Source organism: Microplitis mediator, chromosome 6 (genome assembly GCF_029852145.1).
Source record: "Microplitis mediator isolate UGA2020A chromosome 6, iyMicMedi2.1, whole genome shotgun sequence".
In the NCBI taxonomy this organism is placed as follows: Eukaryota; Metazoa; Arthropoda; class Insecta; order Hymenoptera; family Braconidae; genus Microplitis; species Microplitis mediator.
This window is the reverse complement of record NC_079974.1, coordinates 20,405,146-20,425,741: the sequence shown is the minus strand read 5'-3', so window position 1 is coordinate 20,425,741 and position 20,596 is coordinate 20,405,146. Positions and strand designations below refer to the sequence as shown.

General features: G+C 27.6%; 1 protein-coding gene across 4 annotated transcripts; it reads left to right on the top strand.

Annotated features, from left to right (window-relative positions):
* The first annotated feature begins 100 nt into the window (after window positions 1–100).
* On the top strand, window positions 101–18,991 carry LOC130670247 (alpha-tocopherol transfer protein-like). Of its 4 annotated transcripts, none has more exons than XM_057473550.1 (7): window positions 101–390; window positions 516–632; window positions 14,563–14,999; window positions 15,089–15,411; window positions 16,474–16,568; window positions 17,439–17,753; window positions 17,872–18,991. In XM_057473550.1, exons 3-7 carry the CDS (start codon window positions 14,908–14,910, stop codon window positions 18,208–18,210), a joined length of 1,164 nt encoding a protein of 387 aa, XP_057329533.1. In that variant the 5' UTR covers window positions 101–390; window positions 516–632; window positions 14,563–14,907; the 3' UTR covers window positions 18,211–18,991. The 4 variants fall into 4 exon arrangements, with proteins under 4 accessions (XP_057329533.1, XP_057329534.1, XP_057329532.1 ...); XM_057473551.1 differs by having other exon boundaries at window positions 457–632; XM_057473549.1 differs by lacking the exons at window positions 101–390; window positions 516–632 and adding an exon at window positions 7,806–8,251.
* The last annotated feature ends 1,605 nt before the right edge of the window (window positions 18,992–20,596 follow it).

Here is a 20,596-nt window from a genome sequence, read left to right as displayed (position 1 = left end):
TAACCCGTCTATTTGTGTTGTCTATCTCTTTCTTTTCACAGACTAATTTAATATATATATATCTATATATACGTATACTTATATTTCATACTCTTATTGTAGAACAATAATAAGTTATTAATTTTTTTCTTCAATTCAACCAATAAAAATTTAAATAGAGTTTTATAACCGACAAATATACTGAACAAGTGGATGAGCGAAGTAGACAAGTACACACTGAGTAGTCGCGTGTCTGACAGTTGACTAGTGACAGGTTGTTTAAAATGTTATTTACTTATTTTTTAACAAATTAGTTTTACGTTTGAGTGGAATTTTTTTAGTTATAACACGATTGATTGGCTCATCTTTTTATTTGTTCATGAATAATTTATATATAAGTACTATTCAAATGTAAGTTTTAAATAGTCGAAAAAAATTAGACGTTTATTTATTTTGATTTTGATTTTTTTTGAATAGTTGTTGAAATTACTTTTTTTTTTGATAATTTTTTTTATGCATGTAATTCAATTGGAAAGTACACCATCACCTTGACCGATGTGCCAGACCAGTATTCAATGTGCCAGAATTATAAATATGACCTTCCTATATCAGGTTTAGTGAAATTTAATGAAATATGAAGAAATATATACATGGTATTCATTTTTAAATTATTTCAATAATATAACTGATTGAGTAATATTTCAATTTTATAATCGATACTCTATATATATATATATATATATATATATATATATATATATATATATATATATATATATATATATATATATATAGATTTATATAAATTTAAAAATGAATAATTAATGATTTTGAAGTTAGTAGACAATTAGTAATTTTCGGATTTTTTTTTCAGTAAATCAATTATAAAAAAAGAAAAACTAAAAATATGCACATGTAGGAAATTTGAAAAGCTACAGGTGCATTTTTTCAAATATTTTTTTTTTTATAATTTATGATTTTAAACAAAATCCAAAAATTATTAGACGTCGGCTAATTTCAGTATCATAATAATTATCAATTTTTTTTATTTGATTCTATTACATTTTAAAATTTTTTTAGTACCAAAAAATTTTTTAAATAAACTAAACATATTTTGAAATATATATTTTTACATAAAATAAATTTATGAGTAAATATAGAAATCGAATTTATTAAAAATCAAAAATTTTTTACGAAACTGAAGCTAGCCAACGACTTATAATTTTTTTATTTTTTTTAAACGTTAAATTTAAAAAAAAAATTGCACCTGTAGTTTTTAAAATTTTCTACATGTGCATATTTTTATTTTTTTTGTAATTGATTTGTTGAAACAAAAATCTGAAAATTTTTAATTGTCTGCTAACTTCAGGATCATAATTTTTTTAGTATTTTTTTATTTTATAATTTAAAAAAAAATAAAATAAAATAATGAAGAAAAAATGACCATTATTACAATATAAAAAAAAATAAATAATTAAATGAGCATGCAGAATTTTTTTATTAAAAAAAAACAGTTCTATAAATTTTCCATGCTTTGCATTCATAAATTAAAAAATGTTAAATAATGTAAAATAAAACTATTTGATAAAAACTTACCGGCCTTTCCTTAAGTCTTTTTTCAGCCAAACTAAAGATAATAAATAACTATTATTGGCATATACTGCTTTATAAAAGTCACTTGTATTATTTAAATTTTATTTAAAACTATTAAAACGTACTGTCTTATTAAGTTAAAATAGTAATACGATGATAACGATAAATAGTTACTGATAAACAATACAAAATATAATGAAGAGTTAAGCTGGTGTGCAAGGTGTAAATGCGACGCCTTCTTTATAAACGAGAATGGGCTCCCGAGTATTTGAGCTCTGACCCTCGACAAGTATCCCCTCCTTAAAAACTTTTGCATCGATGATTGAAAATATATATCTACGAACATATGACGTCTCTTCGTATTGGATATTGAAGGACGTAACGGCTGAGAGAATGGATCAATTGATTAGTAATCTATAACTTCAATCACTGGATACGATTTACAAAAAATTTACTAATTATTGTGCATAAATTTTTTTTTTTATAATTATTGTAAGTCTGGTTAATTTTTAAAATATTATATTAATTATCGCAGTTAATGCATACTTCAGTTAATAAATAAAAATCAACTACATGAAGATTAAATCCTAAAAAGCTATAAATTGACATCTCGATTATAAGCTTAATTTTTAAATTTATTTACTACTTGTATACGGAAAAAACAGAATATAAAATTAATAAATAATAGTAAAAAGTGGAATCTGTTATCAATAATTAGTACTATGTACTTAATGCAAAGTAGTTTACTAATTTTTGTAGATTCCTAAAAACTGCGCTATAAATTATTTCAAAAAGTAAGTAAATACACTAATGCAAAAAATTAAAGGAGCAGAAAAATTTTATAAATTTTTTAGTGATTTTTGGAAGGCTGTAACTTCGTGAAAAAAAATCGTATCGAAAATTTAAAAAAAGCATTTTATAGCTTGAAATCTCTAGTTTAGGTGTATTTTTTTCAAAATTTTTTAAAAGCTCCGATTATTGCGCAAACATGAGAAATACCGCGAGCCAAAAAATTTCTAAATTCTTTTTTTTTTTCCGAAGAGCCCACGGACCGCTGAAAAATTCTTTAAACTAAACGAATGCATAGTTCGTTTAGCAAATTTATTCAGCTTCAATTTGTTTTTTTTTTTAACCTCGTAGGACGATTTGTCGCAGAGATATCAGCCTTCAAACAGAAAATGATCCTTTTGGCTTTGATCTTCGATATTTCAGGTACCAATGATCGCACAGAAAGTTAAAGGGCGGCGTTGAAAACTTGAATAAATTCCCTACAAGACCCTGTCATCATTTTTTGAAAAAAAAAATTTTTTTTATTTTTAACATCCATCAGAAGTAAGTACCAAAAAATGACTTTTTTTGGTTTTTTAGTAAATCAACCGCTACTCTGCAAATATCGATAAAAAAAATAATGTTGCCAGGGACTTTTTTAGCTTAATGTATCCCCAAGACCCCTGTAAATTTTTAAATTGATCTATCGAACCGTTTTTTGGGAATCATCGATCAAAGTTTAGCTAAAGAATTAAAGGAGCAAGTTTTGTTCCTTTAATTGTGTAATCATAATCAAAATAAAAAAAATTTTTTTTTTCGACTTTTCTCAAATTTTTGCGTTGGTAACTCAGCAAATGCAAAGAAATGACAAAAAAAATTAAAAATTTCCAAAAAATGTCAAAAAAAATCGAAGAAAAAAAAAAAATTGAAACTTGTTTTTCGTGTTCTAAATTTTTTTTTTGACATTTTTTGGAAATTTTTAATTTTTTTTGTCATTTCTTTGCATTTGCTGAGTTACCAACGCAAAAATTTGAGAAAAGTCGAAAAAAAAAATTTTTTTTATTTTGATTATGATTACACAATTAAAGGAACAAAACTTGCTCCTTTAATTCTTTAGCTAAACTTTGATCGATGATTCCCAAAAAACGGTTTGATAGATCAATTTAAAAATTTACAGGGGTCTTGGGGATACATTAAGCTAAAAAAGTCCCTGGCAACATTATTTTTTTTATCGATATTTGCAGAGTAGCGGTTGATTTACTAAAAAACCAAAAAAAGTCATTTTTTGGTACTTACTTCTGATGGATGTTAAAAATAAAAAAAATTTTTTTTTTCAAAAAATGATGACAGGGTCTTGTAGGGAATTTATTCAAGTTTTCAACGCCGCCCTTCAACTTTCTGTGCGATCATTGGTACCTGAAATATCGAAGATCAAAGCCAAAAGGATCATTTTCTGTTTGAAGGCTGATATCTCTGCGACAAATCGTCCTACGAAGTTAAAAAAAAAACCAAATTGAAGCTGAATAAATTTGCTAAACGAGCTATGCATTCGTTTAGTTTAAAGAATTTTTCCGCGGTCCGTGGGCTCTTCGGAAAAAAAAAAAGAATTTAGAAATTTTTTGGCTCGCGGTATTTCTCATGTTTGCGCAATAATCGGAGCTTTTAAAAAATTTTGAAAAAAATACACCTAAACTAGAGATTTCAAGCTATAAAATGCTTTTTTTAAATTTTTGATACGATTTTTTTTCACCAAGTTACAGCCTTCCAAAAATCACTAAAAAATTTATAAAATTTTTCTGCTCCTTTAATTTTTTGCATTAGTGTAATATTACTTTTAGGTATATAAATACGTGACTTATTAGTGAAAATTCATTAATTTATGGCATACGTCTATTAAAAAGTAATGATTGGTCAAATTAAGAATTGGCATCTTAGATACTGATTTTTCCAGCCGAAAATTGCAAAAGTTACAAACTTTTATTTTATAAATTCGATATCACTGATCAATTATTAGCTTAAAATATCATTTATTCATCATTAAAAATTAATTTACAATATACATAAATCGAATAAGTGGTAAATAATAAAATGAAAAATTAGTATACTAGATACTGATTTTTTGCTCATAAAAATACCGAAAATTTTTAACTCTTATTTTATAAATTCTATCCCATTGACTAATAATTAATATAAAATGTTATTTATTCGTTATTATAAATTAATTTATTATATACATAAATCGAATAAGTGGTCAATTTTTAAAATTTTTCTATGTTCATTTGAATAGTAATTAATAACTAGATACTAATTTATCGATTCTTTTTCATATTAATTTAAATATACGAAATTACAAATTTTGCTCTTCTATGTCTATCAAATTTTAATATAAATAATAGCCATTTTGTATTATATAATGATCCTGGTTTGATATTAGTATACAAATATACTAATTTTAAGTCAAAAATAATCTACAAACTATTAAAATTTTGAGCATCATTTTTTTCCGTGTATACCCGGGTGGAAATTTTTCGGAATTCTCTCTGAAAAACTCAGTTCTAAAGTTCTAAAGACTTTTTCAAAATTCTAAAGACTTTTTTCCGAGTTTTTCCGAGAAAATTCTGATCAATCTCCACCAGGGTACACAGAAAAAAAAGTTGTCTTGAGTCAAGAAAATATTTTTGAAGACAAACGTTTTCGGGAACCAAGTCAAGATTTTTTTGAGCCAAGAGAATTTGTCTTGGTTAAAAAAAATTTGTCTTGGTCAGAGAAGATTTCTACTTCATCTGAGAAAATTTAGGTTTCCAAAAAAATTTTCTTGAATCAAGAATATTTACCTTCAGTCGAGAATTTTTTTTTCTGTGTGTAAATAAAATTTTCCAACTTTTAAAATAATATACATCTTCACTTAAGAATGTTCTTATTACTTCTTGACTTGATCATTTGAATGTTTGTTATCGATAATTACGAGTGATATGAAAAAAAAAAAAATGATATTATGTTTTTGTATCAGCGGATGAAGCAACAAATAATAATAATAATTATATCTGGTTTTTTAATTATTTTTTTTTTTATTAAATCAAGAATTCTTATAATGACCCATATATTCTGAAAATAAAATTTTAATTTTTGAATGAACATATTTTATTACACTGATATTGAGATTATAGAATAAAGAATGAATAAAATTATCGACTAAAATAGAAGTAAGGACATCGAGTTTTTTTCCATTATCATCATCACCATCAAGAGTCTACAAGTTTGACACTATTGAATCGAAGTCCGTCGGTCGAGATGAGGTGCCAGGGAAACGTGCCTTTCGTCAAATTGCATCTTACCTACTTTTTTATATTAATTAATTCTGGTTTTTTTATTTTACACCAATGATTGTATTTTCATTGTCATGTTTTAATAATTATAGTGCAGTTGGAAGACAAAAAAAGAAAAAAAACAACAACGAGAATTATTCAGTCACTTTGAGGAATACATTAAATTATTTAAATGGATTATGTTATTTAATATGAAGGAAATGTCGTAAAAAAATTTAATTCAGAAGCAGAAACAAATTATAAAAAAAATAATTATCATGAGTTGTACAGAAATGTGGTAAAAGTTTTTTAATCTTACTATCTTAGAGCAGTAAATGTGCACGATTACAATTTATTTTTGTTGATGCTTGAGATAAAAAAAAAATTTCATGACAATCTAATTCATTTTTTAATCTTATCACGTAAACCGGATGCTTTTATTTCTATCATATATTTGAGTATGAATTTTAATTTATAAAATGTTTAAAATATTGTCGTATTTATAATTTTATTTATTGTTTTTTTTGTGGAAAATGAATCTTCATTTTTAAATATAAGTACAATGTTAAAATATACAAGATGTCGAGTAAAAAAAAATGTGTCTAAATAAGATAAATAATACTCTGTTGCATAAATTTGATACAAATATATTTTTGCGTCCAATCACTATGACGTCATTTAAATAATTGCACAATCACTTTTTTATAAACTGCATGAATAGAAAAAAATCTCTAAGGAAAATATGTAAATATAGATAATTGAACGTCCGCTTTTGTCCTTAATTTAGAATTACGACCCCGCGGTTTCTTCATCATAGAAAAATGGATATATTGCTGCTTATTTTGTGTCATTTTTTAACTTCTTGCTAAGAAAATCGACGATTTTCGCAAAATTCGGGAAGTTATTGTTTTCACTCTGATTTTCAAAAATCGGGTTTTCATCAGATGTCGATGTTTTGAGGTCCTAGGAAGATATTCTGACTATTCCTGGATGGACGTGTGTGTGTGCGTGTGTGTGTGTGTGCTCCAAGAGCTCGAAAATATATTCAGTGTAGGGCGCTTCAAAAAAACAAGAACTTTTTTTTTTCGGAACCAGGCTCAAAAGTTTTGTTTAGATGCCAAAATAGGCCTCTGAAAATATGAGCCCTTAATATTAATATTAAGGTCCGCATTGAACTTTTCGATTTCCTATAAGAATAACACAGGAAAAAAAATTTTTTTTCTTCTGATTTTTGAAACTACTGAACCATAAATTGCATTGTAATGTCCATCAAATAATTTTATAGAGAATTGAACGCTCTACAAAAAAGTCTCTTATCATTTTTTGATAAATCCATCTGTTCGAAAGTTATTTGAGCTGGAAGTCAAATCTACAGTAAATTTCGAGATCTTTTTACTTTTCTAGCAAAACTATCATACTTATCACAAAACTCCGGAAGACTTTTTTTGTAGACAATTTTATTTTCTACAAATTAATTTCAATAAAGTTCATTCAAATTCCGCATTGTTTTCTAGTTATTTTCATTTTAACGTTAAGTTCTCAAAATCGATTAGAAGTCCACTATTTTTATGAGCTTGTCATTAAAATGAAAATAACTAGAAAACAATGCGGAATTTGAATGAACTTAATTGAAAATAATTTGTAGGAAATAAAATTGTCTACAAAAAAGGTCCTATGACATTTTTTGATAAGTCTGATAGTTTTGCTGAAAAAGTAAAAAGATCTCGAAATTTACTGTAGATTTGACTTCCAGCTCAAATTTTTCTTCCAGAAAAAATTCTTGTTTTTTTTTAATCGTCCTAATATTCACACTAATGTTTCCGAGCTCCTCGAGCTTGAAAATAGCGGGAAGTTTCGACATGCAAACTTTTTTTCTTAGTATTTTTATGTTTCCATCTTGATTTATAATAAATCTAAAATTACGTATTCATACACTACAACTATTCTACTTGTGCGTGAGATTCGCATGTGTTAAATAATATAAGCGTTCGGCGTTTCCCATAGACTAGACTGTGATGTGTATGCATGTAGTAATGTTAGGAGCCTTAACTCTGTTATGTGAGGCCTATCAAACCCAGCTGGCCGAGCAACTTTCTCGTGTCGGCGGAATCGCAAACACGGAAGGTTTTGTATATGATAGTATACCAAGAGTTTCATAGTCAACATTCTCTCTGTTTAACATCAGTGCTCATAGTGATGTGACGTTCGCAAGCGAAGATAATATGCGCGCGGTAACGCAGTTTTATCGAGCTCACACGTGTATTGTACATTTACGCGTGTGTATATGACGTGGTCATTAAATTAATAAATAAATAAAAAAAAAAAATAAGTAGTTTTTACTTTACCGACAGTGATATAATAAACATAATAAATATATTATTAAGAATAAACTGTTCATTTATAAATTTATATTTATATTAGATCGACTTTAAATCTAAACGAACAAAACGATACCTTTTAACAACTTAACTACTTAATGAATCGTTTATGTGTCTGTAAATTATTTTTATTATTATACTGAGGTTGATAATTATATTTAACGATTACAGGAAAAAACATCAGATGATAAAAAAATTTTAACGCTTTTTTTACCGTTTTTAAAAGTGGTAAGAACAATTATTTATTTAAATAGATAAATGTGTGAAATATTTTTTTACGTATGATAATCAATGTAATGAATTTAATAACAAACGCATGATTCATATTTTTTTTGTAATTGAAGGTTAAAAAAAACATAGATGCATATATCTATATATATTACTGATTAACTTATGACGTAAGACTGAATTTTTATATATTTGTATTTCAAACTTAAACGGTTCGCGGTCTCTTACACTCAGACAAATGAACGGAACTATCGTTCTTGCACTCAGAGTAAATGAGGATTTTAAAACGATTTTTCGAAATGAATAAGAATTTTTGGAAATACGAAATTTTTAGCTTCTAACAGCCATTAAGTTTCTTGAATTCGATAAAAACTGAATTTTCCCAGGCGGCACAAAAAAAATTGTTGACTTTATGTTAACAATTAGTTACACTCTAACAAATTGTTGCCTTAAACTTAACAAAAAGTCAAAAATTTTACTTTGTGCCGCCTGGGTTAGGTTTTTTATGTTTATGCGTGAATTTGTTGAATTGAAAATCGGTTACCGCTTCTTTTTAAATTTTGAATTATTTACTGATATTTTTAAATCTATTAACAACCAATATTCTGTCAGTATAAATATCTATAATTATAAATTACAAATATATAATTATAATTACAAATAGTTTAAGCTATTGTTATTGAACCGCGGTTCCCGCTCGGCATGAATGTCAGAAAGATATCTTTTTGACATCAGAAAGATGACATAATTTTTTAGATAACTTTATGATATCAATAAGATGTCTTTCTGATACTCATGCCGAGTGGGTACAATATTAAATTTAACACTTTTTTAAAAAAACTTTAAATTTGATTTTAAACAAAAAGATTTTTTTTTACGCTGTGTTGAGACTTTGTAGTGCATACCCTGGTGGAAATTTTTAGGAACTTCTCTGAAAAACTCAGTTCTAAATTTCTAAAGACTTTTTCAAAATTCTAAAGACTTTTTTTAGAGTTTTTCCGAGAAAATTCTGATCAATTTCCACCAGGGTAAATAAAGATTATGCATGGAGAAAAAAACAGGTGATTTTCCTATGTTACATAGTAATATTCCTTTGTTTGTATAGAAATTTTTACTATGCTAACATAGGAAAATTTACAATGTTATATAGAAATTATTCCTATGTAACATTATTTTTTCCTATATTTTCCTAGTGAATTTCCTTATGTTGGCATAGGAAAAATTCCTGTGTCCACATAGTAATAGTTACTATGTCGGCATAAGAAAAATAATTGTTTTTTTTCTCCGTGTAAAAAATTTCCATCTATTTTCAAGGTTAAAGGATTTAAATGTGTTGATTATTGGGTGACCATGTAAATTTTTAAATTCATTTTACCGCCTTTTTCAAGGATATCAAGTGAACAATTTAACAGGTTTTTAAATAGATTTGAACGCGGGGAACGTCGTAAATAAATTAGTCTTCTTCAATAAATCTCGATAAATATCTCAAAGAAAAATTGAAACTCTACGATTATTTTATTATGTCTTTTATGTGTGAACATAACTATTCCATTAGAAAGATAATTGTTTTTTTCCTTCATAAACTTTAGGTAAGAAAACTTCATCAGCTTCAATTACTGCTACAGTAACTTCACGATAAATATTGAACGATAATTCTCGTTTTTCAACTTCATAAACACTCCCCTAATTCGAAGTATGAAACACTTATGATTTTTTATCAATAGAAAGTTAGCTTTGAAAGTTATTTGACTTTTTTTTAATGAAGGGAAAAAAAGTTTCATCATTTCCTGCATATTTCTCAACATCAGTAATGCATAGAGAAAAAATAATTATTTAGATAAAATGTTAAGACATGTCGACGTTTTGAAGTCTATATATTTCTCTTAAACTATATTTCCAATTATACCTTTAAGCTCTTAATAAGTATTGGGAAATTTTAAGGATAGATCGCGGGGTTAATTAATTTATTATTTTTTTTTTTTTTTGTGGAACATGCGAAGTACATCCGGTGAAAGAATAATTGGGTAATGACCTACCATAATGTACATCGGGGAAAAGAAGAAAGAGAATGGGCGACGAGAGTATTGTTTCACCTCCTGAATTTTTTTCAAAGTAAAATTTAAAAAGGAAAAATATCTCCTTAAGGTATCTTTTTCAAACCTTTTTAAGGAAACAAAACCAATCTCTTCATGTCATTTAAATTTGGTTACGAAAAATTTGATGATTTGGCGATCGGCTTTTCAACATTTGATATTAACAAATTTTACTGCGAACGGGAGTTTTGGAAAATGTTAATTATTGAAAAAAACTTTACAGAATGAAATGTAGTAAAAACTTGCGAAGTTAATTCCTAATATGTACTCTCTCAAAATGAATCAGTGAACATCGCGATAACAGGTTAACCTGCTAATCTGGACCTCCTAGATCAGGGCGCCACTGGAAGTATTATCGGTCTTCCTTCCAGAACAGGATATTTATCAATCAGGGCCGTTGTAATATTAATTTGTAAGAGAAGGGTGAGGGAGGGTAATTTATAATTAAGTAAACTTTATATTATAGATTTTATTAGTCTTAATTAGACTTTATTTATTGACCGATTACACTTCCCTGATTAAGAAAAATGATTTAATCCATGCTAAATGTATATCTATACATTACGGCTGCCCAATTTCAAAACACAGTAAGTGGCAAATTTTTCAAAATCGATTATTTAGTATTTTCAGTTCCAGTGGAGTTTTGTGAACATGATTCGATGCATATTTCAAAAATTTTATTTTTGTCAGTTACTGTGTTTTGAAATTGGGCAGCCGATTAGTCGATTTAAATTGTTTTAAATTATTTCAAATTGTTTTGAATCATTTCAAATAATTTTTTTTAAACAGGGTTATGATTAAGTCTTCTGAACTTTACCTATTTACCTGATGACAAACTATATTCGATCTCCTGATGGATCTTTTTATGTACACACCTATTATTAAAAATTCCGACAGAGATTGATAGACAAAATTCTATAGGGACCCATAGGATTTTATAAAGGATTCGAGCTGAAAACACGACAAGAAACTATGCGAATTTATTGTAATCCACAGAAATTACTAGACTGAGAAATTGTTCTTGCTTGAAATGTTACAGTGTTAAAGTAAGGTTAGACTATGATGGCCATGTAACACAAATTGGAATAGGAATATTTTCTTTATGTCCATTATTTCTTGAATAGATTTTTTATAGTAAATCGAGTATGAAAAGAAAAAAAAATATTTTGAAGTAAAATATGAATAATTATATCATTTTTTTTTTATAAAATTAATATATTGCAGTAAAACTAACTATAAATTTCATGTGACTTTGAATTAATTTAAATAGTTATCTCTATCTTTATTATAACCAGTCAATGAAAAAGACACTAACATTTACTTAAGATCGTGTTAAGGTATCGTTAGTGAAAGCACACTGATCTACAGACGCAACAGACTGACCCTGACCACGTTTCGTAACAATTTTGTACCATCTATATTACCCTCACCGCACAACTCGATCAGAAGAATGATATTTCTTCTCAACTGTAAGAAAATTAAGTTCTTAGTACTTTGATATATCTTTTTTGTTTTAAATTATTAATATATGTTTATTTTATTTTATGTTTATTATAAATTACAGTCAAGTAAAAATTTTAAGTCATTTTTTCAAAGTAACATCATTTAACAGTGAAGTTATAATTCTCAAACTAGTGTACTCTTAATTTCTGAAAAAAAAGTGTCGGGCGCCAGATTTAAAAAAATAAAATAAAGTAATAGATTGAAATAACTTGGGAATAAATTTTACCACAATTGTTTTTCTATAAAATTAAGATTGGAGTGGTTGGTATATAACGTAGAACATGATCGTAGTAATCGTGAGTTGTTCATGGCAAGTAAGAGGCAATTGAAGTTTTATGATCGACGTGCAACAGTGTAGTGTGCGACTTAAAATAAAGTTAGTTACATCATTGCTTTGTTGTTTAATTTTAATTTTTAAATATTAACAAGTTATTGTGTTATTATTACACGTATTACCATGATAATTTTTTTTTTTTTCATTAAAAAAAAATAATCTAGTATCTATCCCTGATTAAAAACTCCGATTGAAACCAATGAATTCCGATTTAAAGTCTATTGGATTTCAATCGGAATTCAGCAGTTTCAATCGGAGTTTTTAATCAGGGTATAATCTTATTGTAGACTTCAGTCTCTTCAAATTGGTTCTTACTTTATAGACGTAATCATTGGTACAAATTAATATTTTTTACGGGTACAGTTTGTCCTGAATAAAATCATATTTTATTTCAATATGTTGTTTTAAGTATAATAATAATACACATAGTATTATAACTGTTGGTAAAAACATATTTTAAATAGAATATAAATACCTATTATATGTACATATTTATATGTACATAAACTTTTTCGAGATAAACATTTATTGTTTAAATAAATATATTTTACGAGCTATTCAATAAAATGAAAAGTTTAAAATAAAGGTTTTTTTTTTAATCAATAGCATTGTTATCAAATGCAATATTTTTTATGCTTTATTTACATATTTTCATGAGAGAAATTATTTAAGCAATTTGGGTTAAAGCAAAAAATAGTATTTTGAAACTGGATGAATTTCATAATCATTTATAGCATTTAGCGATAATGTAGTCATAGTTACACTGAAAGTAAAGTACATTAGTAAGTTAATCATAGAGATAATTTTTCATTACTCTCGGATCATCAGACTTGCCCTGAAATTATTTTCTTATTTTTTTCATAGTATACAATTATTACAATTGCTTAGAGGAATTCAAATTTTTATTTTTACATTCTATTATTACATTGTAAAAAATTTTTTGGGCCCAGTGGAGTGTAAATGTCTCGGTGCAAAAATTTTGGTGTAAAAATTACATCAAATTCGGTGTAAAAATTTATGCGGTGTGAATTTAAAATTTTTACATCGCCAAACGTGTAAATATAATTCATGATCATTTCGCGTTGAGAAAATTAATCATAAAAATTTTGAAATGTTCAAAATACTATTTAATATCTAAATAAAATTAGTGCAGTTATTGATTAAGTAATTAAAAATATTCAATGATCGTTTGTTGCTCATTAATCAAAATTACAACGAGTAACAGGGAATGGTGTAAAAAAAGTAGATTACACCGTGGAAAAATTACACGGATCAAAAATTGACACCAAGCGAATTTTACACCGTTATTTCACACCACACGGCCGTGTAACGTTCTCCGGGTCCATTTTTACACCGAAATTTTTTACAGTGTATTTAATATCTAAATAAAATATATGTAGTTATTGATTAAATAGTTAAAAATATTCAATGATCGTTTGTTGCTCATTAATCAAAATTACACCGAGTAACAGGGAATGGTGTAAAAAAAGTAGATTACACCGTGGAAAAATTACACGGATGGAAAATTTACACCAAGCGAATTTTACACCGTTATTTCACACCACACGGCCGTGTAACGTTCTCCGGGTCTATTTTTACACCGAAATTTTTTACAGTGTATTTAATATCTAAATAAAATATATGTAGTTATTGATTAAGTAGTTAAAAATATTCAATGATCGTTTGTTGCTCATTAATCAAAATTACACCGAGTAACAGGGAATGGTGTAAAAAAAGTAGATTACACCGTGGAAAAATTACACGGATGAAAAATTTACACCAAGCGAATTTTACACCGTTATTTTACACTACACGGCCGTGTAAAGTTCTCCGGGTCCATTTTCACACCGAAATTTTTCAGTGTATGATTAAGTAATTTTTTATTATACATATATCAAAACAAATTTCATCATGTTCTTAACAATATAAATGCATAGTACTTAACGTTGATTGAATAAAAATGATGTATTTCTTATTTTTCCAATCTTATCATCATTATTTATTGAACAGTCATTACAAGCTATGAATTTTCTATTTGGAAATAAAAATAATTAACTATGATTAGAATTACGAACTTCTCTGCCAATTTTATTCAAATTACATAAAAAAAATTATACGTATTAAATAATAAGTATAATTTTACAAGTTAAATAACTTTGTCAACTGTATTACGTAATGTTTATTCAATTAACTATATATATTTAGGAATGTTTCATACTGTAAATAAATATATATTGAATTTCAAATCTAAAAAATTCCGCCAATTTATAAAATGCAGTGTTTTAGATGTAATAAATATAATTTTAAGTAATGTATATATTTTTAAAAAAAATTAAGTATTTATATTCTGTATCGATTCTTACATAAATTATTACTTATAGGTATTTATTAAAATCGTAACGACATATGAAGGACATAAAAAAAAATTAATGTAAATAAGAAAAGTTGCGGTAATATAATTATGTGTGGTTTCGTGTTTAAATATAATTATGATAAACACGCAAAAACTAATAATAATTGTGGGTATGGACCAAGAAATTAACAAAGACTGAGCCGCTTGTTGAAAATAAAACTTCAGGATAAATTTTATATTTTGTAACTAAATTAAATAAATCACTAAACTAATAAATCTAAAAAGATTTTCAAAACTATTTCAAATAACAGTGATATAAAATAAATAATAAAAGTTTTTCAAAACTGCAAATATTAATATTTAAATTTTAATAATGATCAATAATGAAAATTTAGTAAACAATAATGATATTACAACATCGAAAAAAACGGATTCGGAAAAAAAAAATTCAAAACTTAACAATGGGTAAATTTTTATTTATTTATTTTTGGCTAAATAAATTTTGTGTTTACTAATAGGTAATGTTTTGTTATGATTACATAAATATAAAATAGAAAAAAAAGTTTAGATCGTTCGTTGATGAATAATAATATAACTCAAGAACCACCAGAAAATATTGAAAAAATGTGGGAATCAATGTTACGGGTACAAGACGAAATTGGTACAAAAGCTATTAAAGAAAACTTGGATATAATCGAAAATAATTTAGATGAGGTAAAGCAGCCAAGTGTAGAGGAAATTAAAACTGAGGATGAAGAGCTGGATCTGGACTTGGAGGAACTATCGCCTGAGGTGATGGAGTACGCTAAACGGGAACTTGGTGAAACAGATGAGGTCAAGTGCCAAACCTTGCAGGAGCTACGCGACATGATATATGGTAATTACTACAACTTTACACTTAAGAAAATTTTTTTAACAAACAATATACATAACACTGTGAAAAAAAGACATTTTTTTTAGAGTAAATGTTCCTACTTATTCTTTGGACGATTACATACCTTGATCGAGTTCGAAAATGATCAAGCCAATTCGGTTAATAAGTTTAGAAGTAAGGCATGTTTGAAGTTTTCGAAATTTTACGAAAATTTTTTTTTTTGTTAATTTATCTATATGTAGCTGTTTATTTTTTACTACAGTTTTTAAAGTTAATACTTAAATTTTAATAATTTATTTAAACTATTGTGATTCAAACGCTATGTTATGAGTTTTTATTGTTGCTTACTATTATTAAAACTTTTAACGGTTCAATAATAAATATATTATGAGGAATTTGCTTACATTTCGGCTGCTGAATGACCTTTTTATATAAATATATTTTTATTTACATCAGAATGTTATCATTCGAAAATTTAAGTTGAAGATATGTTTGATACTCTCTAAACATGAATTAGCGAAAATAAGTGAATATTCACTAATTCCAAGTGCAAACCGAACCACTAATTTCAAAAAGTGGTTCAGTTAGCACTGAGAATTAGTGAATATTCACTTATTTCACTTATTCATGTTTAGAGAGTAAATGTATTGAAATATTTATTATATCATAAAAAACAATTTCGTACTATGAATCAGATGGACATAATTATTTATCTAAAATTAATTTTATGATTGATAACAATGAAACACTAGCTCCGAGAAAATAAATACTAATAATAAATTAAAAATAAAAATAAAGAACTTTTACATTAATACACACGTGGACATTATTGTAAATATAATTAACAAAGTTTTATAAGATAAAAAAATAGTGAAATTTTAAAAATCAGGCTAGAAGTCAAGAACGTTTTTTGAAAATTTTGAATTTTCATAGTGGAAAGTCACAAATTTAAAAACAATCTGTATTAATAAAGTACTCGTAATTTGAAGTAAAAAGGATGAATAGCATAAAAGTATATAAATTAGATGTAATCATAGTAACAGTATACAATCAACTGATTCACAGAAAGAGGTGAATGTACCCCCCACAGGATGGACGATGCCTTTTTAATCAGATTTCTTCGTGCACGTAGTTTCAATGTTAACCGAGCTCATCGGTTGGTGAGTTAATATATCTCTATTCATTATCTAACGTATTTATATTAATTGTGTAATATTATGTTATTGAGATTGTGCAAAGCATTGTTGATTTTCGTTGATGAACTGAAAAGTTTCAACTGAACATAAAAAAACTCCTTATTTACTTCGTCCACGTAATGAGTTTTTTTTTAAACTCCGGAACTCTGAATGACGGAGTAACCCGAGTCAAAATTTAAAACGTATTTCAAGCGTCTCAGGCGTTTAAAACCTCAATTAAGCATCTCAGGCGTTGAAAGCGCGTTTAAGATGTCTCAGGCGTTAAGAGCGTGCTTAAAACTTTTCAATAATTTTTTAATTCCGATAAAAATTAAAAAGGTCATGTACTGGGTATTAGCTAAAATTTTTTTTTTCCATTTTCCGTCAAGTTATGACCTCTATGATGTTTTTCTAATACTTCGGGCCAATATATGATATATGGGGCCTAATGGACCACTCGAAAAAAAATTAGGAAAACGGTTGACCCTACAGGCCATTCCTGCAACTTACCGCTTATTCCATACTTGAAACGTTTTAATCACGCTTACAACGTTTAAGACGCTTGAGATACGTTTTAAACGCCTGAGACGCCTGAGATACGTTTTTAATTTCGACTCGGGAATATCGGATTAAAGTCATTCGTATCTACTTGGAATTCACTCCCGATTTTTTGCAGTGCATTACTTCTACACGTTATAAGTACATTTTAAATTCATACAATTTTATTTTAATATCTATTTTATTACGTTTGTTTTGAATCCTGCGTAAATGTATAGTAAAATATTGACTTTGTTTTAAATTTAATAAAAATTAAAATTAACATATAACTGTTATATATACATATATAATTAACAGGTTGTTAGATATTATAATTTCAAAGAAGATCATCCGGAAATACATAAAAATGTAAATCCACTAAAAATGCATCATATTGGTGATGATGATGTAATGACTGTGCCAGCTTATAGAACACAATGTGGACGTAGAATGATGATTTATAGAATGGGTAATTGGGATCCTAAAAAATATGGTGTTGAAGAAATTTTCAAAGCAACTGTTATTATACTTGAACTGGGTGTTTTGGAACCGCGAGCTCAAGTTCTTGGAGGAGTCGTTATTTTCGATCTTCAGGATATTACTTTAGCACATGCTTGGACTATTACACCTCAGGTACCCGTTTTGCCTCCCCCCCTTCCTATTCAAATTTTATGAATAAATAATTCCATTTTGTTGAGAATTTTCTTCTAAAAATGACTAAATGTATATATGTATATTAAAATTTGTTTAGGTTGCAAGTATGGTAATGGCATTAATGGTATCCTCATTTCCAATGAAAACTTATGCGATTCATATTCTTCATCAGTCTTGGGTATTCGACATGATATATGCAATGTTTAAACCTCTTATAAATAAAGAAATGCAGGAACGGGTTTTTTTCCACGGTGACGATATGGCAAGCCTTCATAAACAAGTGGCGCCTACGTCATTGCCGAAGAAATATGGAGGTACACGAGAGGAGTTGCCATATTACAAGTGGATTGATTCACTTAGCTTAAAACCTAAAATTGTCAAGGAAATGCAATCACTTGGTTACGTTATTCCAGAAGAGTTGATTAAAGACCTTTGATCTTTATAATTTCTCTACATAGAATATTTAATTTGATATGATATAAAAGATAGTCATTGTAGTAACAAAATATAATATTTTAATAAATATTATATTCTCTTAGATTGTCATTGATTTTTTATAATTAATTATAAACTATCAATAATTAACGCCCTGCTGTAATTATTACGATATTTGAATTTTTTTATGTAACTCATGCCGATGAAGAATACGCTACTAAATCGCTGGAGTCAGCCTCATAAAATTTTATATTAAAATACAATCCTTTCTGATTAGTCAAACGAGTTGATTAATGTACATTAAAACACTCATTTTTATAATAGACCATTGAGTTTTAGTGAAATGGGCGAAGTATATCCCTACTCAATAATTCTAGCCAATAACTAATCTATCACCTTTCTCTTTCATGACGTCACTTTAAATTTAGCTACCTTATTAACATGACCAAAATCTTTAGACTGCACACGTGCATTCAATTACTCAGCACACATATGTGCAGATCAAGACAACCTGACATACCTCTATTAATTGATACGACATGACACCAACAATAACTTTCTATCTTCCCGCTAAGAAAATCGATGATTTACAAAAATTTTGGAAGTTATTGTTTTCACCCCGATTTTCGAAAATAGAAATTTTATCAGATGTGGACGTTTTGAGGTCCTAGGAAGATATTCTATTTTCAGAATGATGTCTGAGTGTCTGTATGTATGTGTGTGTGTGTGTGTGTGTGTGTGTGTGTGTGTGTGTGTGTGTGTGTGTGTGTGTGTGTGTGTGTGTGTGTGTGTGTGTGTGTGTGTGTGTGTGTGTGTGTGTGTGTGTGTGTGTGTGTGTGTGTGTGTGTGTGTGTGTGTGTGTGTGTGTGTGTGTGTGTGTGTGTGTGTGTGTGTGTGTGTGTGTGTGTGTGTGTGTGTGTGTGTGTGTGTGTGTGTGTGTGTGTGTGTGTGTGTGTGTGTGTGTGTGTGTGTGTGTGTGTGTGTGTGTGTGTGTGTGTGTGTGTGCGTGTGTGTGTGTGTGTGTGTGTGTGTGAGTATGTATGTATGTATGTAAACTCTTTATAGCTTTTAAACTAATGAACCGATTTAGATAGTTGAGTCGGCAATCGAAAGAGCTTGTTGGCCATAAACTTTCCTGGAAATTTCAGATCATTTAATCAAGTAGACTCGAAAATATTGGCGAATTACGATAAAAAAAATTTTTTAACTTTCCGTTAAGAAAATCGACGATTTTCAAAAAATTCGGGAAGTTATTGTTTTCACCCCGATTTTTGAAAAATGGAGTTTTCTTGCGATGTCGACGTTTTGAAGTCCTAGGAAGCTGTTCTGACTATTTTCAGGATGATATCCGAGTGTCTGTATGTATGTATGTGAGTGTGTGTGTATGTATGTGTGTGACCGGCCTATAACTATTTAACTAATGAACCGATTTTTTTTTTAGTTCGTTATTGATTTCTCAGAAACGACTTAAACAATTGATTTCAAAATCTAATCAGATCTAGAACTTAATAAAACGTGTCAATTGCTGCCTTAGCTATCTCAATCGGTTAATTTGTTCGAGAGATATCGCCGGAGAAAGAAATGCTAAAAACGGTTTTTTTCGAAAGCAATGGCATGTAAGGAGCTCGAAAACAGCGGGAAGTTTAGGGGATGCCCGCAGGGTTAACCGATAGACAGATTTTTAAATTCATAGTATTACACAAAGTGTTCAATTTCATAAAGTATGAATTTTTTTTAATAATAATAAAGTAAATTATTTTTATAACTCCAACTGCATACCGCTGACTTTAAAAATTTAACGGCGTTTTTCTTCGTGCATTCTTTACATAAACTACTATATACATTTAGTGATCTAGTGACATCGAGGATGATACCGATTCCACATGATGTATAAGATACTATTGACTAAGCACTTTTATTTCTTTGTAAATCGATTTTTTTGTAATTTTTTTTCGATGTTATAAAAGTCTCAATGATAAATTTAACTTTAAAATTTTTTTTTGTTTTAAAAGTTTTTCAAGTGTCAACTTTTCCTTATCGGTTTAATCGATTTTGAATGTTTCCTTCTTCATGTCACAGTGACATTAATGTGAAAGAAATTCAGCTACTCAATTGCGTTAATCATAGAATTAATGAAAAATTTTACTTAGTCGTTCGCAACTATTTTAATAAATTAATACTTGAATAGTTGTTTTTTTAGTATGCGGGTACGTATGCTTAGAATTTCATTAAAATTTTATTTGATATCTCGTGAATGAATTAATGAATTTTAAAATCATAGTCACTACGACTATGAAATAGATCTTATCAACGATAAAAACAGAAAAAAACTTTTTTTTAAATCTTTTATATTAATAAAAATGAAATACCGCTAACTAATAAATTAG